The following is a 27999-nucleotide window of genomic DNA, read 5'->3' on the forward strand; positions in this document are numbered from 1 at the left end:
TTTACTGACATTCAAGTAAAGTAAAGTTCAAAATATTCGTGCTTAATTTAATATGTGGTGTATTAGTCCTCCTTCAACCCTCCACACAAGTACACTGACCCTGTGTAACACCTCGTCGTTTCACTCTCATGTGGTCAGCTGACGCCCCTCGTTGCTGTCATGATGACTCTCTAACCCCGCCTTCTCGGGGCGCACAGGGACAGCGAACCAAACAGACTGGGGGAGTAGCAGCAGCAGCAGGAGGGGGAGGAGGAGGAGGAGGAGGAGGAGGAGATCTTCAACTTGGGCTCCGGAGCCGGTGCTCCTCCTGGTGCGGTGCAGTCACAGCTCTCCACCGGACCGGTATGCACTACCCGCGGAGGAGGAAGTGAGCCGACCGAGGGAGAAAGATGCAGGCGGAGGACATGGAGGTACCTATCATTAATAACCTTAACGATAACGGCGACAGACAGAGGCCGAAAGGGAAAGATGTGTTCAAGGATCAGCAGAAGGAGTCGGAGGTAAATCGGGAGAGGTGTTTGTGTACAGTGGGCTACTACAGCTCACGGTATAGGAGCGCGCTGGAGGTGTGTGTCTGTGTATGTATGTGTGTCTGTGTGTGTGTGTGTGTGTGTGTGTGTGTGTGTTGTTGTTGTTGCTGGGGAGCTTTCGGTCCTGCTGGATGTCCTTTCCATGCAGTCAGTCGCTGTCTTGGCTCCAAAAGCGTGCATGCATGCAGACAGGCAGACAGACAGACACCGAGGTGTTATTTTGGCAACCGGCTCCTATAAATAACCCAGCAGTAATCCTACAGCGGTGCTCAACGTGGAGAATGCAGGTGGTGAAATGTGACTGCTGCTGTCAGGACCAGGACCACCACCACCACCACCACCAAACAGATCTGGGTTTATACTGGTTTCATAGTTCTGGCTTTTCATTCTCTTTAAGCCATAAATTGTTTATCCGGATCCCTCCTGGCTGACATTGGCTTGTGTCCTTCACTTCTGTTGACTTAAAATCAACTCACTCTCAATTCTGACAGTTCACTAGTCTTTCTAATAGTGAACATTTGCAGGTTAAGGCTTCTCAAAGGCACAAATTGTCATTTTATATAATTAAAAATGGGTTTAAGTAACCAATTTAAGACTTTACATTGGACATTTGTCTTTATTTTACACATTTTCTTTATAGCATGCGCAGTTAATGTTGTTCTTCAGATCACACCGTGAGTATAATGAAGAGCTGCAGCCTTACATTGACATTGATCATGTTTGTGCTTAGAATAGCAGTTACTTTACTTTAATTTAAGGCAGCAACTACCAATCATTTTCATCATTGATTAATTATTATTAAATTATTGTTGCGATGAATATCCCAACCTGACTTATTCACATTGATAAATTTACCAGAGCAGCAATGTTTTAGGTGTTGCTATTAATGAGAGTCTTTAGACTTGATTTAAGGCCTTAACTGACAATACGAGTAACTGACAACTGGAGCTGAAATAACCAACAGATTTAGTAATTGAAGTCCTTTTTCAAGCAAAAATGCCAAACACTTGCTGCTTTTCAGCTTCTCAGATGCGATGATTTGCTGCTCATATCTGTTTTATGTCACTATAAATTGAATATCTTTGTGTTTTGGACGTCACTTTTGGTATTTTTGGCTACTTTATGACATTTATAGACTGAAGAATTGATTGGAGGGGGGAATAAAAGCTAGATCAATTCTTTTGTCCAGTCCGAGAGGCCGAGACATACTGTACCCAAAGATCCAGTTTTACCAGTAAGTCTTCTCTGTTTCTCTGCTCGTGTTCAGTCTCATGATCTAGTGCCATGCAGCTATAATTCATCCCCTCATGAAAAAATTAGAAGATGATGGGTTTTCATTCCTGAGTTGCTCAGCCCTGGATACACGAAAGACGTTCAGCAGTCAAATCTGTCCTCCAGGCCAAAACATCCAGTCAACAACACCCCTTGACATACATGTGTGTGTGATTCTGTATGAGCACATTGAATGGTTTTGAGGGAATTGGAGCATGTTCACCTCACAGCCGTTGGATTCTGGGACGAGGGATTGGTAGGGATCTGGGGAGGGGGGTGTCAATGACATAGACGTTGAAAGCACTTAACGTCAGAGCCATGCGTTGATGTTGATGCCTCGCTGGCCACTGCACTCTGTCTGTAACCTCGAACCTGATTCATCCATGTATGTAAATTGTCCATCATTTGTGCCGGGTAGAGCAGCCATCTCTTGTCTATGTGGCATATGTTGGTAGGAGCGGGGGTGGCCTTGCCTTGACACTGTGCCCAGTGTTTGCACACACCGATGTGGCGCAGAGTGTGGGAGCACAGAAGCGGTGCCAGTTTGGAGCGAGGACGGTGTTTCGTTATCAGCTGGCGGCAGAGAGAGGAGACAGGAGGGAGGGAGACTGGGTGAGAAAATGAAGGAGAGAGATGGACAGGCAGGGTTGATGTTCATGGGGATTTAAAGAAACATCTGAGTTGGATTTGAACTTGACTTCAATCTGCACTTCAGTTTCAGTCCCCTGGGTGACAGTGGGCTCTTCACCAGATGGATGATGGATGAGGCCACTTGTGCGATGAATCAATTCAAAGTAATTGACAACAACTTTGATAGCCGCGTAATCGCATTCATGTCATTTATCAAAGAAAATAGTCAAACACGCTCTGGTTCCAACTTCTCAAATGTGAGGATTTGCTGCTTAAACCATTAGTTGATGATTCAAACTGTTTGTAGGGGTGTAAGAGAATATTGATACTCTTGAGTATTGCAATCTTTTAAGATGTTTTATGTTGTTGGATGTTACAGGGACTGTGTTTATATGATTTAATACACATGGTGGTGTGTCCTTTTTACTATACTATGCTACAGTTTTCCTAAAATTAGAATTTTTAAAATCTCAATGTATCACCTTGCTTACAGTATCGCAATATATTGTATCGTAACCCCTGTATCGCGATATGTATCGTATCCCCTGTATCGCGATACGTATCGTATTGACAGATTCTTGTCAGTTCTTCTGTTTTGACAATCAATTAATAATTTCAAACATTTTTTAAATAACATTTTTTCAAATGTGAGGATTTGCTGCTTTTCTCTATTTTATACAGTTGCAAATTGAATAGCTATATTGCATAATGATCTGTTGGTTGGACAAAATAAGCAATTTGTGAGAGATTTTGACACAGCGAACGCATAATAGAATAAACTGTTAATAAAACAAGAAAGTTGCAGCCTCATTTATCGTTATACTGTTGGTTGGATAGTTTCTTTCACCAAAAACAACATTTAATTTGAGAGTTATATAAATTTACTATCCACCCAGTTTGTAATGTTGACATTCTGTTATAAATTTTAAGTCTCAAAGTAAATGCCACGTTATTTCCTCAGACTTTAGAGAGTTCTGTCTGACATTTATGTGTAAAATCAGTCAAAAGAGGAATGTTTTGAGGTCAACTTAAGATATACTTAGAAATTATTCACGTTATTTAAGTATAGAGAGATAACAGAGGTGAAAATAGACAGTCTTGAAGACTTTGGATGAAAATGAATAGTATAATGGATAAGAGCTGTGTACAACATGTTTTACTTTGATGGTCTGTTGGACAAAACAAGAAATTTGAAGATGTCCCCTTGGGCTCTTGGAATGGGCATTTCTCACTATTATAAATTACTATTTTAAAGCCTAAACAAATATTAAATTAATCAAAAAAGAATCAACACATTGGCAGTCTCAGCCTTATTTTCCTAACAGACTGAGCCATCAGTAGGATGAATGGGAAGGGATTGTACAGTGGCAGCAGTGGATGAATGTTGGTGTTGGAATAGCCGCCTACAGCACAGATTATATCACACAACAAGTCTGTAATAGCTGCTGTATATCGCAGGTTGTTCCCTATAGGAAGGCACAGTGGCAGGGCTTACACTTAACAGAGCTTGTTGTTACACATTATTGACTCTTAATTGTCATTGATTGTACATTATCAAATGATTTTACATTGCAGAGTGAGTTTTAAAAGTGAAGCTGAGGCAGCGCCTGGTCAGAAAAACCCACTGTCTATCCTCACTCGCACTCCAGAGCTGTGGGTCAATTTGTTGAACCACCCGCGTTCCTAAGTGGTTCTCATTTCCTGGTCTTGAGCGTGGTAATGACATCAAATCTCATTGCTTTTGGCTCTGTGTCATAAACAAACTATCGGCTGACGTCCTGTGTATTCCAGTTCATGTTGACTCGGTTGTAGCAGGTATTTTTAGGAGACAGTTACATGAGGGTTGTTTAACAGGAACAGCTGACTCAGAGCACATCCTTATTTACATTCCTGGCCCTTGGGCAGTTTTCACAGGGTTAAACACATCCAACACTCGCAGCTTGGAGACTTCCAGTGCTGCCAGGAGGGTTTTTTTTTAAATTCTCATTAACATTAAATTAATCTTTAATCACCCCAGTAGGAACATTTCATCAGTTCACATCCCCCACCAGAAAGATAAAGAGATGAAAACAAGAACGTTTTAGTAACCAGGCTAGTTCTCTTCAGTTTGTTCCAGGCACAGGTTAAACCGGTTAAACTTGTATCCTAATATCATTATACTGTATGTTACTGTCATGTGTGGACCTTTTACCACTCTGTTCAGCAGTCACATATTACACTATCAAGGTCTTACTGTAACAATTTATATATATATACAGAGGTTATAACTCAAATATATTGCAATATATTGCGATAAAGCAAGCAAGGCGATATATTTAGATTTTTTTTAAATCAAGTTTTAGGAAATCCTAGTATAAAGTACACACCACAACATGAAACAAAAAACTTGAGTTAAATAAAGGTTTTACAGCCAGGACTGTTGAATCTGCATTTATTTATCACAGTCCCTTTAACATCCAACATTGTAGCCTTCAGCTATCTAGCGGCTGGGGCTTTAAACACAAAAATCTATCGAAACGAATGTTTGAAGATCGATACAACATCACAAAACAAAAATCCAGTTTATCAAGTGTATCAGTATTTTCCTACAGCCCTACAATTCATACAATAGTTAGCAAGTCACTCCACTCCACTCCACTCCACTCCACTCCATACCACAAATGTTAACCTCATGGTAACATAGAGGAAGTCCGTGGATAAAGCTAGTAGGATTCATCCTCTGGAGACCATGAAAGTCTGTGCAGAATGTCAATCTGTCCAGTAGTTGTTCAGATATTTTAGTATTTTATGATCAAACATTAAATGAAATGAGCAGTAAATGAAAGCTGTTTCCCAGAAATATGGACCAAGACTTATTTCTAACCTTAAGGCCTTTTCATTTAGCAGTTATAGTGATGTTGTTATCATATGTACTGTATACTGCCCGCTTCTCTATTTTTAAAGGGAAGAATTAGTTTCACATTATCGACAATCTGAGCTGCTGTGTGAGTGTGTCTGCCTGTCTCGGTCTAAGGTTATGCTCTAAATGTGTGTGTGTGTGTGTGTGTGTATATGGATCACATGCTCTTCAGTAAAAGTTTTGAAACCCATTCAAAATCCATCAGATACCACTTTGTCATGAAGCTAAAAACAAAACAAGGCTTGTCTTATTTTTTTCATAGAAAAAGAGTTGTGTTTGTCTAATTGCATGTAGCCATTGAGTGTGCTTATAGAAACTTAACATGTGCTGTCTGTGTCCTGGGCACGTGCTTATCACAGGGTGAGGCTAAAGTCAGAGACCCTCAGTTGGATACAGCAGCTAATCTGCTGTGAAACAGGGGCCATGTTGACTCCTGCGGCCTCTCTTTCCCCACTGCAATTGATTGCTCCACCTGAGCATCTGGATGGGGTACTTTGTTAGAGACAGCATCCTTCAACTGTTCAATCAGACTAATTAATGCTGCCCATAGACCACATCTGTAACTGCGAGAGGATCTGAGAGAAAATAATGGTAACGGCTAATCAACGCTGCCTGGAGATTGAGCAGCCAATCAAAACTCAAGAAAATACACACGATGAGACAAAACTGTGAACGAGCATGAGGAGTGTGTGTGTGTGTGTGTGTGTGTGTGTGTGTGTGTGTGTGTGTGTGTGTGTGTGTGTGTGTGTGTGTGTGTGTGTGTGTGTGTGTGTGTGTGTGTGTGTGTGTGTGTGTGTGGGTGATGAATGTGTGCATGTGTGGGACTGCAAATGGAGGACAGAGTCGTGGTAGGTGTTGCAAAATGTGACCAACCTGCCGCATGTTTGAGGATCTGTTTGCATGTGGGTGTCAGGACATGTGTTATTAGCTGTGTTCACTGTCACGTTACACTGTATATGCTCATGTGTGTTTTTGTCCTTCACAGAGCTCCATGGAGTCTCCCAACCTGGAGTTTGAGTACGGAGACACGGACACACTGACTGCTGAGCTTTCAGGTAATACTAAACTAAAATGCAAGAACACCAGACTTTATGTTATTAGTAATAAAATGTACGTCCCCGATGACAAAGGCTTGTGCGCCATTTGCCTCTGTCACGCAGCAGTCAATGCATTCAATGTATTTTCTGTTACAATGATTATACTAATGCATATAATGATGCTCCAAAGATTTGATCTGGTTAAACAAAAGTATGTTGATGGTGTTTTGTGACTCTACTACCATATCTGCCACATATAAAATCAGTTTTTGATGATCGCAGTGTCGGTCCACCACTTTAATTAAAGATGGTGGTTGGGAGATAGGGCTGACCTGTGTGGTCAAATTTTAAGTTGGCTAGTTTATTGATGTAAATTAGCTGATTAGTGTTGTGCTAACATTGGCTTTTTTCTTCGGACTTTGGTTATCTTTTGAAATATTGACTGAAATATCTCAAAAGCTATTTGATATATTGCCAGGAATGTTTACTCCAATATTTTGAGCTATATGAAGAGCTGCAAAAACCGGAATGGAATGGAATTCCCATCAGCCTTACCTATGTTGGCACGCTAACACACTAAACTAAACTATAACACAAGTATTATACCTGCTGCTTGGCGTCAGCATGTTAGCATTGTGCTAGGACGCTGATGTTAGCATGTAGCTCAAAGCACCGCCATTTTTAAATCTGGTTTTTCATGCACACGTCTGGCCTGCAACTCGCTTGAATCTGTCCTTTTTGCTCATTCAGTAGCTTTCATCATATTCTCTTTTCACGTCAAACTGAATCAGACGGAGTGCGAAAAATTATGAATGGTTGTTATGTGCGACACAAGATTTCACCAGCAGAGTTCCTGCAGTAATACCACTGTTTCTACTGAGCATACAGACCACAATGTGCTATTGATCGGAAAAATAATTCTGCATCTGCATTCCTCAGGTTTCCGTCAGCTGTTTCATGTTACAGTGTTATTAATGAAAAACAAGGACAATAAGCTGACACACTGCTGAAGGCACAGAACAACATCTTATGGTCCTGACATGTTTTCCAGACATGGGACACATTGTATGACTAATGTAATGAGTAATCGTAAACACTGTGATTATACATGCAAAAACCACCAAATTGTTCCAGCATCTGTGTATCTGGTTACAGCTCATGCGCGAGCTCGGTTTATAAATGCCAAAAGATGCATAAATGACGGAAGAACAGAATACAACAATGCTGATAGATTTTTTTCTGACTGTACTTTAAACAATACTTAATTTCAAGCTTATAATTTAGATTCCTCTCCTCTTCGACGCCAATGTTTCCCACGTGATGTGCAGAGGGAAACGTTGAAACACCGATTGAAGTCAAAAACGATTGTCCTCCTGGTAGATGGCAAGCGGCAGCTGATTTGCCAAGAGTGTTAGTCACATTGGCAAACATGCACAAACAGACAGACAGTCACTGCGGCTTTCTAGCGACAGCTCCTCGGGGGTCGGGGAGTGAAGACTTTTCTCAGAACAGGAGGAGATGCGCGGCGACGTGACGAATCGTTACACTGTGCGTGAAACGGATGAGATCACCACTGAGGAGGCAGCAGCTCGAAGTTTGTTTTTCTTTTTGTAGGGTAGCACAGTTTGCAGGAGTTCACCTGTCTCTGATCGGTTAATTGACTAATCGTTTGAGCTCTAATTCTACTGCTCTCTATTCTGTTCACAGAGCTCTACAGTTATACAGAGGAGCCGGAGTTTGCCCTGAACAGAGACTACTTTGAAGAGGACTTCAGAAGCCATGGTACTGTGTGTGTGTGTGTGTGTGTGTGTGTGTGTGTGTGTGTTTGTGTTTGTGTGTAAGAGGGATTATAAGGTCTGTTAAATGGCTGTGGGATAAGCTTTTTTCACATCCCCTAATGTGTTTAACTCACCTATAGGGTACCAGGTGTGTCGGTCCCCTCACTGTCGGCGGCTCAAGGGAAGAGAGAGTAAAAACTGTGTGCAGCGTGTGTCGAAATGAGGTCACAAATACTCGCGCGCTGCCAAGACCTTGCTTTGCTGTGTCATATCAAACACAAAGGAGTCTACAGCCAGTGGAGTGGAGCTGCTTGCGCTTTGTTGCCGCTGTTTATCGCAGAGACCTTGATGGCTCTTCCTCCAACAGTGCGGCTGCTGTTGACTGACTGGGGCCCTTTTTGTGCAGCTCTGAATGTCCCTGTTGGCTCCAGTTTAGTGTTTGAAAAAGATAGTGAAGGTGAACTAAACAAAACGTTCCTGACACAGTACACACGCGACACCTTAGCTGCAATGCTAACATTGCTAGCAGTGCATTGCTACGTTTCAGAGACTCTGGTAGCTCTATCTGAATGCTGGTCTCCATATGAGGCCAATAGACCTTTTTTTAACAGCAGCCATTTTGACATGAAGTTGTAGGGTAAACACAGGTGTCACCAATGATCCTTTTAATTATGGTTCAGTTCCATTTAGGCCAAACAAATTTTCGAACAAATTAGCTAATAGCTAAATCTGGCATAAACCAATCTAAATAAATCTACTCTGACTTTGAGAGTAGTGTTTTTGTGCTGCTTTTGTGCATGTTGTGCTAACTAGAGAGGCTCTGCCACACTAAATGGAACAGAACCATAATCAGTATCATTGGTGACACCTGTTTTACCCTACTATTTCATGGCTATTTCAGTGGCTGCTGTGAAAAAGGTCTATTTGATTATTTTTTGCCCATCTTTCAGTTGAAGCAGTGGTCAACAGGGATTGGCATAACTTCCACTTTAAAATACTCTAATTGCTTTCCCAGGATTACAAAATTGCTTTACAGAAACCATTTCACCTCTCCGGCCCTCATTTCTCAATTTTACACTAAAAGCTGTAAAAGAGATGTGTTTTACACTCAGTTGAGCTCAGTTGTCTCACCTCTGAAGTGCAAGTGCATTGCTCTCCAGAAGGCTGCTGTGGTTTGTTAAGCCAACCTGTGTGAGGCGAGGGTGACCAGGCACATCAAAGCTCTGCTCTTTTAAGCTGTTCAAAGAATGAATATCCCCACAAATACAGATGGGAGGGGCCATCCTGACCGTACGATTAATGTTCGGTTACCAAGAACAAAGCAGCTTTTTTTCAAAGTGAATTATTGTCAGTCTGATTGAGAGATCATGCTTCAGGACAGTGTTTCTTTTGCTGTCTTGTGTAGAAATAATCATGCTTTTGTCTGAATATTTGCTGCATCTAAGTAAAATGAATCTGAATTTGGTGTAATTCTCCACTGTTTGATGCATTTGATTGCAAGAAGCCATAAAGGTCTCGAGCCACCGTGGCACACATTATAGACAAAAGAGCGAGACGAGCTCAGTCCTCTTTATCTGTCACCTCCTCTCCAAGCTGAGTGGTAATGAATAGCAGGATTAGATGAGAGCCTCTCCGGCTGCTGGTCTACAGAGATAGAGCACAGAGCTGCATCTTTGCATCACAGTCTTTTCATTAGTGTGTGTGTGTGTGTGTATTTGTATGTGTACAGGGAGCAGTGTGTGTCAGTTGTCAGAGGATTTACTTGTTTGACTTGTGCTTTTTGTGTGTGTGTGTGTGTGTGTGTGTGTGTGTGTGTGTGTGTGTGTGTGTGTGTGTGTGTGTGTGTGTGTGTGTGTGTGTGTGTGTGTGTGTGTGTGTGTGTGTGTGTGTGTGTGTGTATCAGGGCCACTCACAGTGTGCTCATCAATGTTTTGCACCATTACCCTTAAATTCCAAATCCTAATCACTGTGATTATCATGTCATGTCTAATTTAAGCTCTTCACTGAAGAAAAGGATGGTTTTTTTGACGACAGCGCTACAACTAGAAAGCCATTTTTTTTTTTACATTTTCCTGACTTGAGTAGACAAGTCAGAGTATCTTAAGTAGGGGAAGAGCTGAGCCCCACTGATCATGATGATGTTACGCTCCTTAATGCCTATTACTGTCAGCGTAAGCAAGTGAACAGTCTAAGAATAGAGGACTTACACTGTGGGGAAAAAAGTAGGCATGAATCCTTGCCAAAGAAGGCGTGTATTATTTAATGCTGTATTTTTTGGATCAGTTTGAGATCTACTTTATGTCAGACTCAGTTTGTGCTACTGTATATACTGTATGTACTTCTGGTTTCTCCTAATGACACCACTGACTGTTAATTATGGCTCTGTATGCTTGTACACTCGAGCTTTCAGCTATTTCCAGAGCACATGCAGTGGGCCTGAACATAATATTAAAAACTAATGACAGATCAAAGCAGCAGTCAGTCTCTATATTTACGCACCATGATTACTAGGAATATCTAGGTCAAGGTAACAGTTTGACTAAAATGATGTATTAGTTAGACATGACACGCAGAAAGTGAAGAGAGAGGGGAAACACTACAGAGAAAAACTTAAAAGCACTCAAAAATGAGGCTATTCCCAAAATGGCTGAATTCAATAGACCTCTAAAATGCAAAACATGCAGGTTTGCAATTAGCTTTTAAAGTTGCTCTTTATAACATTACTGTAATCTACATAATACACACATACACATGTAAATGATGTATTAAAACCATATAAAAACAAGTACAGTGACTGTGAAAGATAATGATAGCTACATTAAGCTAACAGTATGATAACTACAGCAAGTTAACAAGTATAATAATAAAGTTAGCTAACATATGATACGGGAAGTTAAAAAGTATGTTAAGGTAGTAAGCTACAGTACAATAACCACAGAAAGCTAATGAGTATGATGGTCAGCTAACAATTATGATAAAGAATAAGATAATAAGTGTAACTTAATTCCTACCTAAATAACAGTAAGCTAATGGTATGATAACCACTGTAAGTTAGCAAGTATGATAGCTACGGTAGGGTGACGAGTATGAGAACTACAGTAAAGCTAAGCTATCAAGTGTGACTGATAGAAATGCTATAGGTGTTGAAGCTGGCCCTAAATTACACTCTAAATCAGTGGTTCCCAACCTGGGGGTCAGGACCCCCAGTAGGGAACCACTAAAGGTTTGCGGGGGGTCGCAAAGCCTTCTTGATTTTAAGAGGTGTAAGAAAACTTTAAAAATATACATAGTAGATCTATATTCCAGCATTTCAGACACTGAATTGGTCAAAAAGGAAGCCTATTAAGTATGTATGATTGAAATAATCTGCTCAAAATGCATTTTACACAAACTTCCTGCAGTTTTTGTGTCCACTGTTTGGGTTCATCATATAGTTTAGTAGCTGCTCTCTGCTGTTATTGCTATGTAATATGAAATATCCATTAAATATGCCACTTTGTCGGGGGTCATCAGTTTACTCAATAAAAGAAAAAAGCCACTGCTCTAAATTGCACTGTACTGATGTGTCCTTCCTGCAGCTCGAGGCAGGAGGTGGATCGAGCTGACGGTGGAGGAGCAGAGGGCATATGTGATGAAGCTGCTGGACGCGCTGGAGGTGACCGACAGAGACAAGCGGCTGAAGGTGGCCAGGGCCATCCTCTACCTGGCTCAGGGTGCGTAGGCCTAATACATTACAAGCAGCAATAGGCCTTTCTCACAGCACACATTTTGTCTTGTCGTAAAAGGAAAAGTAATAATGAAAAGGAGTGTTAATAATAATGATTAATGATGGCTCTATTCTATTCAAGTGTCCTAGTAAGCCATGGTAGAGCCAGCATGCACAATACCAGAACTAAATCGAATTCAGCCATCATTAACTTTTTATTATTTCCACCTGCACTGATGTAAAATTATGATTATGTATAGGAAATGGTGCACGTTTCACATTAGCGTTCAGTGCACCTGAAAAGCCCCCAAAAAGTGCAAACAGATTGGAAAAATGAGAAATGTTTCTCTAAAAATGCAACTCTTTTTTTCCCCCTAGGAGTGTTTGATGAGTGTGACACAGAGGTGGATGTGCTCCACTGGTCCAGACACAATGTCTTTCTGCTCTACGACATGGGCATCTTCACAGCGCTGCTGGAGCTGCTGAGCATGGAGATAGAGTGAGTAGGAGACACCGAATAGGCTGGGGACGTATGAGTCATTCAAAGTTTTACTATTTCAGTAGATTAAAAAAACTGGCATATTACTGAGAGACTCAAAATGACTTGATACAATGCTACAGTGTCACTTTCACCTTGGACCTGCGTGATAAGATTACAGACAGGCTGCTTCTCATGTGTTTACAGTAGAGGGTAAAAGAAAGGTACATGAAGGGTAAGCAAAGCCAGAGTCTGGGCACTCAGCCCCTCAGAGAGGTGCAAAACAGTTCTTCATATCTTTTTAACATTTCCCACTTCGGTGAGGGCCTGTGGCAAAAAACAGGAAGGGAAGTGGGTATGTTTCTCAAGTAAAGGAAGTCTGTATCTTTTCTCTTTTGAAATCTGGAGGCTGCAGGGAGGCCTGATGGTTGCCATATTACTGAGAAGTCATAGGCAAGCCCTGAAAGAGTTTCTTTCCCACTTACAAGATTAAGATTCTCTCAGAACCTGCCCGTGTTTGAAGCTCTGGGCCCTCAGCCTCTGTCCACCTTTTCCCTCCCAACTCCTCTGTGTCCTCTGTACGGCACTGGAGTGAGAGGAGGTCTGTGGAGGTATGAAGACATTGAGAGAGAGAGAGAGAGAGAGAGAGAGAGAGAGAGAGAGAGAGAGAGAGAGAGAGAGAGAGAGAGAGAGAGAGAGAGAGAGAGAGAGAGAGAGAGAGAGAGAGAGAGAGAGAGAGAGAGAGAGAGAGAGAGAGAAAATGCAAGAACACAGGAAACACACTGTCTGTGATGCTTCAGACCGTCTGTTGAGGACGTGGTTCGGCAGCGGCTCCTTCAAGTCATCTTTGTTGTTGCTGCTGGTGTCGGCCTCAGTTGGGATCCAGCACTTCTTTGTTGTTACATAAGCTGCTCTGAGGCATCGTGGCACCGTCGGGCTATGCTGCACAGCAAAGTAGTGTAAGCAAGCCAATCATGCAAAAACACACATGGTGTTTTGGCTGGTTATACAAAAAGCACAAAAAAACGCACCAAGTTTAAAATGAGAGTCTGGTTGTGTTTGTTTAAAAAGCTCTGGATCATTATGATTTTTTTAGTGCACAGACTGTCTCTCCTTTTTTTCAAATAAACCTAGAAAATTATGTAATTATTTACTTGTGTTTTTGCAGTAACAACCAGGCGTGCAGCAGTGCAGTGAGGAAGCCTGCCATCTCTCTGGCAGACAGCACAGAGCTCAGGTACGCAACATAACCACGTCATTCACAGCCTACTCCACGTTCTTCTCACTTCACTTCACTTCAGGAATAAGGAAAAATACTTTCCCCCTTCTGTGATTTTATGTCTCCTGTCCTGGTCTTTTTCAGTTCACCTCTGTATTTCTCATGCTTTCCTTCCTGTCGTCTGGCTACCAGCGAATGTATTTACGCACACACGCCTAATCTGCAAAATTTGATTATGCTCTTTGTCCCTTTTTCCCTCATGTTCATTTTCAATCCGCGTCTGCTTAATGGAATTGATTTTTTTTTTTAACAAAACACCCCTCTGTACGGACACGCAGGCTCACACATACACAGAGCTTCAACACTTACAAATAATTACAGGCTAGGGGAGTAGATTTGCACTTAATTGCTGCTACAAAATTGAAAGCCATTATAGTAATTTTAAACAAAGCGCGAGGCTTTGTTGAGTGAACCAAGCATTTAGTGCACAAAACACCGCCTGACTTACATCAAATAATTATGAGTGGATGGTGCTTCTACTCTCAAGTAGTTGCACTCACCTTTCATTGTTACTCATCCTATCGTGTTATCGCCTCTTGTACTTGCAGACCTTTTCGGCCCATTATCATTGTTTCAGACACCAGTTAAATGCCTACCACACACACACACACACACACACACACACACTCACATACGGTCAATCTGAGTCATGTGTGCTACTAAGCCTCATGTACCTGTTTTGTTCTTTTCCTTGCAGAGTGCTACTAAGCATCATGTACCTGATGGTGGAGACCATTAGAGTTCAAACAGAGGATGACAGACCGGAGTGGAGAGCAGCCAGAGAGGCCTTCAAGAATGAGCTAGGTATGTGTGTGTGTGTGTGTGTGTGTGTGTGTGTGTGTGTATGTGTGTGTGTGTGTGTGTTGCAGTGCTTGTGTACTTTCATAAATGTATTACTCCTTTGATCTAACCATGTTTATGTATAATACAGAAAATCACTGCTTCATGCCCATCATTTATCATCTCAAAAGCAATGTATGTCATAACAGGTGCTTTCATATATTCATGTATCCTAGTTATATCGCGGTATTTCTTAAGAATCTGGCAGTTTCATGATATATCACGGTATTGGTTTTTTTTGCATGACAGGACCTTTGTATAGATTTATAGTGGCTTATTCTACTGTCAAGAGTACATAGAATAAAAAGTAAATGTAATGTCGTCATGTATTTACTGCAGGTTTTGAAGAAATCAGAATGTAAACTATTTTTATTGTGAAAACTGCAACGTAGTAGAAACAGAACTTAAAAATAAAAAAAGATATACCACCAACACTGCTTCCTTTTCAAAACAAAATATCTTAAAATAGTCGTATAAACACAATAAACTGACATATAATACTGAAAGTGTTCAAAGATTCAGTAGAGTTACAGCAGTGTTGTACACAGTATGGTGGTATATGAAAAATTCCTACCATAAGAGAAATTAAAACCAGGTATACTGGGTCACCCATCAGGTTCACCTCTGTACAACGGAGAGCCCTTCGCCCTGCTCCTCTTCACCATGGTGACCAAGTTCTGCAGCATGAATGCCCCGCACTTCCCCATGAAGAAAGTGCTTCTGCTTCTCTGGAAGACAATACTGGTTAGTACATTATAAACACTGACATGATGCACGTACATCTATTTGTTTGTGTGTATTTCTTCCTGTTTGCTATTTACTTATTGGGCCATAACGAGAGTTTTGCATGCTTTTGCTCACAAATTGCACATACTTTAATTTTCCATTTGCAATGCAATTACCTAACCATATAATATTTGTCTTCAAAGCTTCTATATAGTGACTTGTTGGCTGATGAAGATGCATGCACCTGACTCTCCTTGATTCACTGTGTTTTCTGTCCCTATCCCTATCTTCCAGTTCACCTTGGGGGGTTTTGAGGAGCTCCAGGAGATGAAGGTGCGGGGCCGGGAGCGTCTGAACCTGCCCCCGCTGCCGGAGGACAGCATCAAGGTGGTGAGGGCCATGAGAGCAGCGTCGCCCCCCGCCTCTGCCATGGAGCTCATTGAACAACAGCAGCAGCAGAAGAGAGGCCGCCGCAGCCGCAGGGTACGGACCCCTCCGCCCACCAACCCCACACATTCAGAGCTTATCAGTAGCGTGGCATGGATAAAACACACATTACTGTACAGCCACACATACTTATTTCTCACATACAAATACACACACTCGTTTAACTTTTTTTTTGACAAAGCCAAAATCAAGACGTTTTTTAAACAGACACATAGTCCCAGTGTTGTGCCAGTTGTTTATGTATCTCAGTAACGCAGGAGGCAAGCGCGTCTTTTAGGTACCTTTACAGTATGAATGCTGCCTCAGACACATTTTTCCATTATTTGCCTTTTTATTGTTGAACAGCTTCACCTGTTTCTAGTAAAGTGATCCTGTAGAATTCCTTCTGTAACTCACCCTGTAACTCTTTGCTGGGTCAGCTTTTGCCCAAAAGTTCTTCAGTGCCAACATCACTGGTTCTCTGTTGTAAGTCAGCGACGCCAGAGATGATATTGGAGCTGAGACGGCTTTGAGACACTTGTTGTTTTTTAGTAGAGCCTCGACTGGACAGGCTGTCTCTCTCTCTCTCTCTCTCTCTCTCTCTCTCTCTCTCTCTCTCTCTCTCGCTCTCTCTTATTGCCCTCTGGTTTCTCATTGCCCCTCTTCCTTGTGTCCCCACAGAGTGCCTTTGTTGATAGCTTGGAAGGAGACAGTCCCTTTCCCAAGAAGCAGGTCTTTACCCACAAATTCCCTCTTTTTTCCTTCAGCATTTTCTCTCTGCATTGAGCTGGACATTAAGCACTCCTCTCCCTTATCGCCCTCCACCTCCTTTTCCCTCTTTCTTCTCTACCTATCATTTAACCTACTCCAATCATTCTGGAATGCACCAAAACGGAGAAAGCCATATGTTGAAATTCTGAAATATAAAGCATGTCGTCTAGACACTAACAAACTATTGGACAAAATCTGTGTGTTTTATCAAAGAACCAAGTGGTGCCATCCTACTATCTGCCTCATTTCCACTACTTAAAGGAATATTTTGACATCAGGAAAATACACTTCTTGTCATTTTTCTTCTTGTCGAGTTAGATGAGAAGTTAGTTACCACTTTCGTGTCTGAATGTTAAATATGAGGCTACAGCAAGCAGCTGTCTAGTCTAGCTTAGCACAAAGATTGGAAACAGGGAGACACAGCTAGCCTGGCTCTGTCCACAGGTAAGAAATAAATAAATCTGCCTACACCACCTCTAAACCTCACTACTTATACTAATACTAATAATCTTGTTTGTTTGATCCGTACAGCAAACTGTAAAAACAACAGACTGGAACTAGTCCTGGTTACCTTGCAACGTCAAGGTGACGACAAGACATGAGATTGGTAGTGATTTTCATATCTAACCCTGTCGAGAAGACAGCAAGTAACTCCAAAAATGTTGAACTATTCCTTTAATTTAATCATCATTGCATCATTGCATGTTTTCTTCAATTTAGTTTTTTTACCTTTCTTATTTTCCTCTTTCACTTCTGCCTTTTCTTTCATTCTTATCTTTAATTTCTCGTTCATACACGCCAGTTTCCTCCACTCCCTTATTTCCATCCGCCTTATACATATATACTTAACTAAGTACTTCCTTATACACTTACTTACTTCCGACTGTTTTCCACTTTCTTTTCCATCTCATATTTCTATTGTTTTTCTTGCTTTTATCCTCTTCCTCCTCCTCTTCTTCCTCTCTGTCCTCTCACTCTCCCCTTTCCTCCTTCCTTCCAATGCTTATTCCGCCATTTTCATCTCCATCTCCTTCCTCTTCCCCCTCGCCGTCCACTAACACCTCCTACTGTCCCTCCCCCTCTTCTGCTCACCTCTATTTTCTCTCCTCCTCCTCCTGCTCCTCCTCCTCTCTCCTCCTCCTCCTCCTCCACTGTCGCCTGCTCAGTACAGGGGGCGAGGTTTGAGAGACAGGGCTGACTTGCTGGCTGTTGTCATTGGTGCTGGAGTGGTCACTTCAGACATCTACTGTAGTAGCATCTTCCCCGTAGTTTCCATCACATCGCTACCAGGTTTGGCCTCAAAAACCACCTTGCTCTATAGACTCTGGACTAGGGGCCAATGTCCTTTTAAAATGCATTCATTGAGGAGGTGAACTGAGATCGTCATGAACATATTTTTCTCTTCTGTAGGTATTTGGTTTCCCTGCTGATCTCTCTCTTAAATGGATGTCATTGAAAGCAGTTGTCCCCTAACCCTGATAGGAAAACACTAGCTTTACCTCCCACATAGCAGTGAATGGCTTCTCCATAGAGAATGGCTCACAACACGGTTGTCACCTCTCCCTCCCGCCCTCCCTCCCTCCCACCATACACTCACTGTACTCCTCACTTAGTCCACCGGTAGTACTACCACTGGCGCACCATACATCGACTGCACTAGCTCAACTAATGTCCAGAACGCTGACTCATGCCTGATGCTTGCACTACTGCCACAGTCATTCATTGGAGAAGATATGTGTATGTGAATGTGTGTTTGGCACTTGAATTGCAATGGGTTTGTTTTGTAGATAAGAGCTCAATATAAAGTCTTAGCCTTACTGGGCCTTGCTTGCATTTTCTTGTATTTTTTGAAGTGCAGATGTGTGGTAAGTTCAATCAGTAATGTTGCTTGCGGTTGCTTTGGAAAGCCATCCTTTTCTTGCCACGTTGAGAGAATGTCCCATTGATTTTAGTTGCCCGTTCAGGATTTTGTTAATTCAAATGTTTTTAACATGAGCAAAAGCAAAGAGTTAAAAGAAGAGTTTGACATTCTGAGAAAGCTCATTTGCTTTCTTGCCAGGAGTTTGAGGAAAAAATACCACTCTCATATTTGTATGCTAGGCTAGCTGTTTATCCCTGTCTCCAGTTTTTATGGTCTGGCTCTAGCTTCGTATTTAACAGATAAATATGAGAGTGGTTGCTTTTGATTTTCTCATCTCACACTCTGTAAGAAAGAGAATAAGAATATTTTCTCAAAATGTTGAACCATTAAAAAAAAAAGTGAAGTCCTTTAGGATACATTAATACTTACATTTTGATCTATTCCACAAATGTTAATGTTAGTGTTATTAGTTGTTAGGCTGCTCACTATATGTTTTCAGTGTGGCCAATATTTGATATATCTGAAATAACTCTTGTTCTCAGCAGCTTTCTGTAATGCTTTGTCGCCAAGAAACTCACCTTATCTGTTCCCCTACTGCTACAGCTATAGCTGCAGTCTGAACTTGGCCCATTATGTTCTCTGCAATTGGGAGATACTAAATCCTGCTGTGTATATATTTAATGCATTGCAAAACAAATGGAAATAATGCAAACTAGATGTATAGACACCAGTATATTGACCATAACTCAAAATGTCTGGACCTCTTTAAAATATAAGAAGAGTTTCCTCTTTTGATTCCCATTAGATTGGTTTTAAGTTAACTATTTGACAATATCACAAAGTATATAGCCTGTTTCAGCTTGTCCCAATTCTTAATTGAAGAGTTTGAATTTAATCTTTTTAAAATAAATGTATGGCTGCACCTTCTCATCAAATGGAAATATCTAAATGTCTTTGGCATCGTTTTAACATTTCTAAAAACTTTGTGACGTATTTGTTATTTTTGGAAACCTTCCACTAGAGTTTAAAATAAAGTGGGTTTGACTAATTAACAGCATGAGTTTCCTTGTTATGGGTTTAAACGTGGTTTTAAAATGACCTTATAATAAATAGTGGAGAGAGTTTTCACGTCTGAAAAGCCAGAGCTGAAGTGCCTTAAACACGTTAACTAGCAGTCTGTAGTAACTGTAAGCTTATGAGAAAATTACCCTACTTCTCACTTGATTTAATACATCAGTAAAAATAGACGAAGAAGCAGGGTATGCTTTAGTGCGTGTGATTGACAAGTTGCTACCATGGCAAGTCCTCCGGTTCTCAGTCAATCAGGATAGAGGCAGCTCCACACTCTCGCACAAATATGGTCACTTCTGAGTCCAAAAAAACAAACTTGGCAACAAACTTAAAAACTTTAGTACAAGAACCAATGGGTGACGTCATGGTGGGTTTACACTTGGTTCAAGGTAATACGTGTTATCAACTAAAGTGTATGTGGTGGTTCATTTCTCAGTTTTTAGTTACTCCTCCGTGTGTGTTTATAGGTCATGTTACTCTTGACATTAGTCCTCCCAGTCCTCCCAGTGCAGTTGAACACCTGTCCTCTCTCTCCCTCCCAGCCCCTGGTCAAGCAGGACAGCCTGGACACTTACAACGAGCGGGATCCCTTCAAGAACGACGACGCCCGGGACGAGGAGGAGGACCCCGAGGACACAGACAGCGGCATCGAGGGCGAGGTGGACCCCTTGGACCGCGATGTCATCATCCAGCCCCCGCCTCCTCCGCCTCCCCTCAGACCCCCCACAGAAAGGGTCAACTTCCCAAAGGGCCTCCCCTGGGCCCCTAAAGTCAGGTTAACTGCACAGTTTTCATTTCTGGTTTAACCTGCACTTAATAGTCTGAAGTAAACACACATTAAGTGTAAAATACTGCTTAATGTTTTTATATTGTTAACAATACAAAGTTGCCATTATGTGCTTGTACTCTAAGTGCTCCAAAGTGCCCTCTCACAGTTTTAATTCTGCCTTTATTCGGGATAAATTACACTGATTATATCCACACATAATCCTAGAAGTCAGCAAGGAAGTGTTAACAAAGATCCTGCACACAAAATGGCATTAAAATCAGCTTAGGTGAGACCTTTCAATGGAAAATAATACGGCTACTCATTACTTTAGCTGTTGATAATCCCTGTCCGATCTTTTATTAGTTTAAAAGCTCTCATACCACAGAATAAAACCTCAGAATGATGCTTGGCCACCTGCCATTTTGACCACTAGAACAGAGAAAACTTCCCACCCACAGCCACGACTTAACACCATTTGGCTGGCAGCTGGTGTCAGTTTCCCACCCTGAATCTGTGCCACCATTCAAGGAGTTAAAAAAACAAAATTAGAAAACTCTCAGTTTTTTGTCCTCGCTATCATCTCACAATACGCTCTCCATCTGTGTGTTCCAGACAGTAGCATGTGTGTCTTCCCAGGGTGCTGCCGCTGCTTTTGGGACATGAATAAAGCAACTGAGAGATGACACACACATTATGTAGTACTGCATTTATCGTGCATTCATTATCAGAAAACCTACACTACTCTATCCTTTAGTGAACCTGATCATTAAGTGTGTTTACCGCAATGTCTGTGGATCCGAGTGCTGCAACAAACAGGGCTGATTAAGTGCCGATTAGTAGGAGGCTCTGAAGCCTTCACACTCAGAGCAGCAGCAGTGTGACTGATGAGATTTGAGAAAGCTAATGCAGTGTGCTGTGCTCTTCTACTTTGTTTGTGTGGGTGTGTGCACACATGTAAGTGCTCCCTTGAAAAATGGCTGTTTTAGTTGCTCGTTGGTATGCAGGAGTGTGGCAGCAGGTGTTCCTCAAATGAATTTAAAATCTGACTGCAGCCTGTGTGCGTGTCTGTGTGCGTACAGGGAGAAAGACATCGAGCACTTCCTTGAGACCAGTAGGAACAAGTTCATCGGTTTTACTCTGGGAAAGTAGGTATTTCATCTGAGACAATAAAATATAATTTCATCTTTTTCCTCTTTCAGTCTGGTGAAATGATGTTCATTGTTTTGCAGTGATATAGATACTCTGGTGGGCTTGCCCAGGCCCATCCATGAGAGCGTCAAGACTCTTAAACAGGTGAGTGAGGACATCTCATCCTCTCTATATTTCTCACTCTCAGTCACTAATACACAGATCCACTTTTCCCGATGTCCTTCTTCACTTTTGCTGTACCTCATTATCGCCGCAGTGTTTTTTCCTAATCAATACTGCCTTACAGCTAAGTACCCTGACATTGACATCCCGCTTTAAAAATCTATACTTCCTCTTTAAACAAACTGAGAATTGTACTTACACAGAGAATCACCCCCCGTGGTGTCATTTAGCAATGCTAATGAACACTTCTTCTAACACATTTTATATACATTTTTATATCTATAAGTTCTTAGTTTCATAACGTCTCTTCCCCAGCACAAATATGTGTCCATCGCTGAGGTCCAGATCAAACGGGAGGAGGAGCTGCAACAGTGTCCACTGACTCTGGTCGGTAATTTCACCATGAATCTTTCTCTTTATCTAAAGCCACGCAGAAACATGAACTGAATATTTAACGTGGTGAATATTTATTGAAGACAGAAACAAGACTGTGTTCCCAGCCCCTAAAACGTGGGTGATCTGAGAATGCCGTTTGTGCACACGATTTTATGTGTGTTGTGTCGTGTAGGGCGAGGAGGAGGTGGAAGAGACACCAACAGAGATGCTGTACCTCGGCATGCTTCCTAACCTCTCCCAATACGTGGTGAGTGGCTCATAATCTACTTCTGATTGGCATTATTGACCCTGGATTCATACTATTCTGCTGCCAAATGTGTTTTTGTAGCTCAACAATTACACAAACACAGTCATTATCAAGCATTATTATGTCATCCAAAGCACATTTTACCTTTTGCACAACAAAATAAAGATCTCAAACACAGCTGAGGCCTAATATTTAGTTGTTACTTGTGTCAGATTGCCCTCCTGAAGCTGCTGCTGGCTGCAGCTCCAACCTCCAAAGCCAAAACTGACTCAATTAACATCTTGGCTGATGTGCTGCCTGAGGAGATGCCGTAAGTAGAAAGACTGCTGCAGTTTGTCAGATTTTTTTTTTCTGATGGTGCTGTTTATATACCTCTGCAAACATCTAGAGCCACATTCACATCAGGGGCTTGAAGATAAAATATACTTATGTTGTCAAATTTCACCACATTTTACAACTGCTGTTTGTTGAGCAGTAGATTGTTAATAAAAGGATGCAAAGGGAAAAATAAACCCTCTGAGGAGCAACATCTTTTCATGTATCAGCATGGGTATATGGAATACTATTGAAAATGCACTTATACTGGGATGTTTTTGGTCTGCAGTGTGACCTAGTTTTAGACTAGCTGACACTCGCCCAGAGACCTTAAAGACGACTCACAACAATGAAATCTGTGCTCTTTCAGCTGGGTTTGACGCTGTCCACTTTTTATTTATCCAGCTGTACCTGGAAAAACCTCAGCTGCATCGTCAACAGATTAATCAGAATATCTGTTTTCAAAAGAGCGTGAACAGTCTGTCTCTTCATGGTTATGTTTTCCTTTTATTGAGGCAAAGCTGTATTATTATTAGAGACCCGAAGGCTTTACAGTTAGTGTTTGTGTGTCCTCCAGTATCACGGTCCTCCAGAGCATGAAGCTGGGAATCGACGTGAACCGCCACAAGGAAATCATCGTCAAGGCCATCTCTGCTCTGCTCCTGCTCCTCCTCAAACACTTCAAACTCAACCATATTTATCAGGTTACACAAACCCACACACACACACACACACACACACACACCTACAGGCACCTCACATTACCATCCTCTTACATTATTCTCCTCTTTCTCTACCTCACCTTCCCCCACACACATACACCCTCCACCTGATTATCCGGTCGAGCGTGCCATTATTTTCATCCTCCTCTCCACCCCCACCTTTGGACCTCCACCTCCCCCACCACTCGCGCCTCACATCCTCATGCATCACCCTCATAACCTCAGAGAGGTGGTCTAAAATCTGCTTCTTTTTTTAAGGAGGATTTGTCCCTTTATGTCCTGTTTTATTTCCACAATCAGCACATTGGTTCAGTGGAATAGGAATATTTTCTGTTCCTAGGAAGGGACATTCCTTCACACTCTTTTAACTGGCTGCTCTGTAGAGTTATAGTGGTAGCGCCCTCTGCTGCCACAAGAGTCGATTACATTAGCAGCAGTGGGAAGTCAAATTGATTAGTCTTGCACATTATATGCCAGCCGCACAAATGTTGTCTTATAAGAGCTGTGTTTAATGATGAATTTATTATATAAATCCTTCATCCAGGGATCATTACAAATATAGCACATTTTAAAGAAACCACAATTGATAAAATACTGAAATATGAGCTCATGATAGATTCTGCAGCAGAATTGCTTCTGTTTTTAATCTTAGTAAAGCTTCTTGGATGAGGTGAAGGATTTGTACAGCTGCTGCTTGAGAACAAAAATCCCTTAGTTCTTGACCTTTACCCCCACACAGGAAACTCATCAATGATACAGGATTATCAGCTCCAGGATTATTTGTTTTGAGATATGGATTTTCAATATCATAATCAAAAATGTCCTTTATCTCATCTGAAAAGCACTTTCTGACCACAAAAGACGAATCATAACTAAGAAATAGAAATGTAAAACTTATTTCTTAGTCGTCACTCTTTGCCAGACTGTCAGACTCTCTAACTATTCTGCACTGCCGCCTCTTCTTTTCCTGCAGTTTGAGATTGTCTCCCAGCACCTGGTGTTTGCCAACTGTATCCCACTCATCCTCAAGTTCTTCAATCAGAACATCATGTCCTACATCAGTGCCAAAAACAGGTGGGATCATTTTCTCTTTCTCTGTGGCCTCGCAAAAAAAGCACTGCGGTTCTGACTAGCTTTGTTTGGTGCATATTTACTGTATCTTTAAAAAAAAAAAAGTGCTCGGCAGACACACAGGGTTTGTGTTTGAAGACCTGCTGGTAAGACAGGTAACCAACGATCATGGGCAGGTTGCACAGATGGCATCGCAGCAGCAATGCCATGACAGGAGATTCAGGTGTGAAAGTAAAAAATAAACATTAAGCCGCAGGAGTCTTACTCAGCAGGGGGATTTGTCAGGACAACCTGTTTTAGCTCAGTTGCAGGCTGTGGAAAAGTAGACAAGACTTTATAAACTTTCTTTTTCAACTTTCTTGTGTGTTATTGTGTCTTTGTTGCAGTATATGTGTTCTGGACTTTCCCCACTGTGTGGTCCATGAGATGCCTGAGCTCACAGCTGAGAGCCTGGTGAGTCAAAGTGCTGTCATCCTCACTAAGAAAGTAGCCTTCCGTGTGTATTTTATTATGACCTTGGTGTGTGTTCTGTACGTGTGGGTTTTTTAGGAAGCAGGAGACAGCAACCAGTTCTGTTGGAGAAACCTGTTTTCTTGCATTAATCTGCTGAGAATATTGAACAAGCTGACCAAGTGGAAACACTCTAGGACAATGGTGAGTAATTCTGCATCACTGCAAAAGCCTCATACTGTGGCCTTAGGGTGGGACTTTCTGCTGGCTCCACTGTAAAACGTACCTTATGTATCTGAAAAATCATATTATGATGTTTTGAGTGTTAAACACAGTGTGGGTGACACATGGGTGTACATTTCAAATCAGCAAAATCCAACTGAATTCACTTTCTTTATCTTTGAATTTGCTAAAAGAAAATCATTTTAAAAAGATATTTTTTGCTTTTGTATTAAAAAAAAGACAAGCTTATAATACTTAATAGTAGACTTAATGTCTTGGTAAAGTGGATGTATGACTAGAGCTACCATCTGTGTATCCTCATCAGCATCTGAGTGCACATGCAGGGGCCCAGCAGGGCGGTGGGCCCTTGGACAAGAAATTGTCCTGTTATGAACTGGTACAAATCCATCAGCACAGAACAACCATTCATTGGTATATTGCAGAAAAACAGTTTATTCATCGTATAGGCGTCGTGATGAAGAAATGTCTAATAGGTTATCAGCATCCCTGTCATAGGCCATGCTCAAACATGCACGCCTAGTCAATTCTATTCCCGTTTCAGATGCTGGTGGTGTTCAAGTCTGCCCCCATCCTTAAGAGAGCTCTGAAGGTAAAGCAGGCCATGATGCAGCTCTACGTTCTCAAGCTGCTTAAGATCCAGACCAAGTACCTGGGCCGCCAGTGGAGGAAGAGCAACATGAAGACCATGTCGGCCATCTACCAGAAGGTCCGCCACAGGCTCAATGACGACTGGGCGTATGGAAATGGTAAAGAGCAGTCTATGATGTGTTAAAACTGTTAAAATTACATGCAGTTTTGTTTTTCATTTTTAAGTTTTGATTTAGGACTTATTGTGCACTAAGGAGATAAATTGGTATATCCACAGCAGCATCTATGTTTTTTTGTTTTTCTTTATGTTATGAACCCCCTCATCCCTTTTTGTTTTCCCATATGGAATTTTTAGTAATTCATATTAACTCATAGTGTAGACTTCAAAATCTAAACAATAACTAATTAAAACCAAGAAAAGAAAAAAGTAACATCATAAAATAAAAAAAATTATGTAATACACAATAATAGATTTATAGTTTGTTTCTATGATCAACTATGTTTTATGAAACATAAACAAAAGGAAAAAACAAGAAGACCATATCAAAGCAAAACAAACCTGTATTCTTATTGCCCGTCACCCTATCTCTACCATTTTTCATACAGCATCCATACAGCAACAGCATTAATACGGATGCAATCCTCTTCTTTGTCACAGCCCTACAGTAATTCGTGATTTATGGTGATAAAACAAGTATATTATATCATCAAAAAAATTATCAAGTGCAGCTTTGATAAAAAAAAAAGCATCAAGACTCTTAGATTAAATTTGGGGAAATCTCCGGTGCTCAGAAAACACACTGGCGCACACTTAATCCTCCTGGACCCAAGACCCAGTTTGACCTCTCAGATGTTCATAAATAAAGTGGCCATGGAGATAATTAGTCCCAGCAGTCCTCCTCTAGCCTCACACAGAGCTGATTAATAGAACAGACGCTGCAGCATGAAGAATACACTCACCCAACTTGACATTTCAGATTAATAAATACTAACCAAATAATTGTGTACGTGTGTTTATGTGTGTGTCTGTATGGTTAGTGCGCGTGTGAGAAATACAATGCTCCAACTGCCACCTGCGAACAGTCTGGATTGTGTTGCCATAGCAACAGGGAAAGGGGGACTTTTCAGGGTCACAGTCCCTCGTGGGAGAGCAAGTGATCTGTCACTGTGAGGGTTAGAAAGAAAGATTGATATAGGAAAAATTAGAATGAGGTGGAGAAATGTTGTGTCGTCACTAAGAAAAAGGAGAATAAATACAAGGTGAAATGCTCAAGTGTGAACATTCAAACGTATATTTAAAAGAAGGTTCCTTGAGATTGATCAAATCCCCCCTCTTCTCTCCCCTCATCCCAGATATCGACGCACGGCCCTGGGACTTCCAGGCGGAGGAGTGCGCCCTGCGGGAGAGCATCGAGAAGTTCAACAGCCGCCGCTACGACAAGAACAAGAACGGAGACTTCACACCCGTGGACAACTGCCTGCAGAGCGTGCTGGGGCAGCGCGTGGAGCTGCCCGAGGACTTCCACTACAGCTACGAGATGTGGCTGGAGAGAGAGGTCTTCTCGCAGCCCATCCAGTGGGAGGGGCTGCTGCAGAATCCGTGATGGAGGGAGGGAGGGAGAGGGTTGGAGAGAGGTGGAGGGGAGGTCATGTACAAGCCTGTCGGAAGAGGTTTTAGGGCGTGTTCTTTGTACAGAAATGGAGTCTAAGGTGAGGAGAAGAAGGCGGGAATGGGGGTTACGCTGGAGGGATGGGGGAGGGTAAAGAGAAAGAAGGCTATGTAGGGATGGGAGAAGATGGGAGGCAAAGGTTACAAACAAATGGAGCTTCCTACTGTGAGCTCTCAACAAATAGATGACACACACACACACACACACACACACACACACACACACACTCACTCTAACATGTCTAACACTAACATGTGCCTATGACTACTGTGAACACACATATACGTGACAGGCAAGAACAGAGGTAGCAGTTTATAAGAAACCGCTGTAGCAGGAGACTGTTTAGGCCAGTTATACTGCCCCCCCCCAAACTGTATCACACCACAAAAATACTAATCTACACCACTTCAATTTATATGCCGCTCTTTTTAAAATGTTGGTGCTTTTTTGACTCCTTAGTGACGTTTTCCTATTTATTTGTTCCAACGTGTGTGGTTAAACATTTTATGATTTTCTTTTTTTTTTTTTGAATGAAGATGTAAATTTAAATGATTTCTAATCAGTTTGTCTTTTTTTAACACAAAGCCTACTGTAGGTATCGGGTTGTAGATTGTCGGTGAGGGATTTGAAAGTTTTTCTTATGTATTTTCTATAAAAAAAAATTTAAAAAAGGGGCCACAGGGTCATTTTTGATAGTCCAAATGAAGTGCGAGCTATTCCTAAATGACATAGTGATCTCACATAATGTCACCAAAAAAAAAGAAGAAAAATACCAGCTGTAAGTGTATGGGTTTGTTTGAGAACGTAAATGTGTCTGCAGAAAGAAAATAGAAACTACCTTGTATAGAATCCTTGCTATTCTAGGTAAATCCAGAAGTCACAGAACCAAATCTATAATCACTCACGTCATCCA

The 27999-nt window shown here is 41.6% G+C and overlaps 1 protein-coding gene across 3 annotated transcripts; it reads left to right on the plus strand.

Moving 5' to 3' along the window:
- The first annotated feature begins 222 nt into the window (after positions 1 to 222).
- Positions 223 to 27020, plus strand: strip2 (striatin interacting protein 2). Of its 3 annotated transcripts, none has more exons than XM_051392692.1 (22): positions 223 to 500; positions 6317 to 6386; positions 8076 to 8150; positions 11725 to 11859; positions 12231 to 12351; positions 13499 to 13567; positions 14307 to 14413; positions 15066 to 15193; positions 15470 to 15658; positions 16283 to 16333; positions 19847 to 20079; positions 21153 to 21218; positions 21303 to 21366; positions 21700 to 21771; positions 21953 to 22027; positions 22240 to 22337; positions 22920 to 23046; positions 24038 to 24138; positions 24522 to 24588; positions 24685 to 24789; positions 25370 to 25574; positions 26770 to 27020. In XM_051392692.1, the coding sequence occupies exons 1-22, from the start codon at positions 390 to 392 to the stop codon at positions 27018 to 27020; spliced, it is 2520 nt and encodes an 839-aa protein (XP_051248652.1). In that variant the 5' UTR covers positions 223 to 389. The 3 variants fall into 3 exon arrangements, with proteins under 3 accessions (XP_051248652.1, XP_051248654.1, XP_051248653.1); XM_051392694.1 differs by having other exon boundaries at positions 223 to 410; XM_051392693.1 differs by lacking the exon at positions 16283 to 16333 and having other exon boundaries at positions 224 to 500.
- The last annotated feature ends 979 nt before the right edge of the window (positions 27021 to 27999 follow it).

The sequence above is a fragment of the Dicentrarchus labrax genome, unplaced genomic scaffold, assembly GCF_905237075.1.
Source record: "Dicentrarchus labrax unplaced genomic scaffold, dlabrax2021, whole genome shotgun sequence".
NCBI lineage: Eukaryota > Metazoa > Chordata > Actinopteri > Moronidae > Dicentrarchus > Dicentrarchus labrax.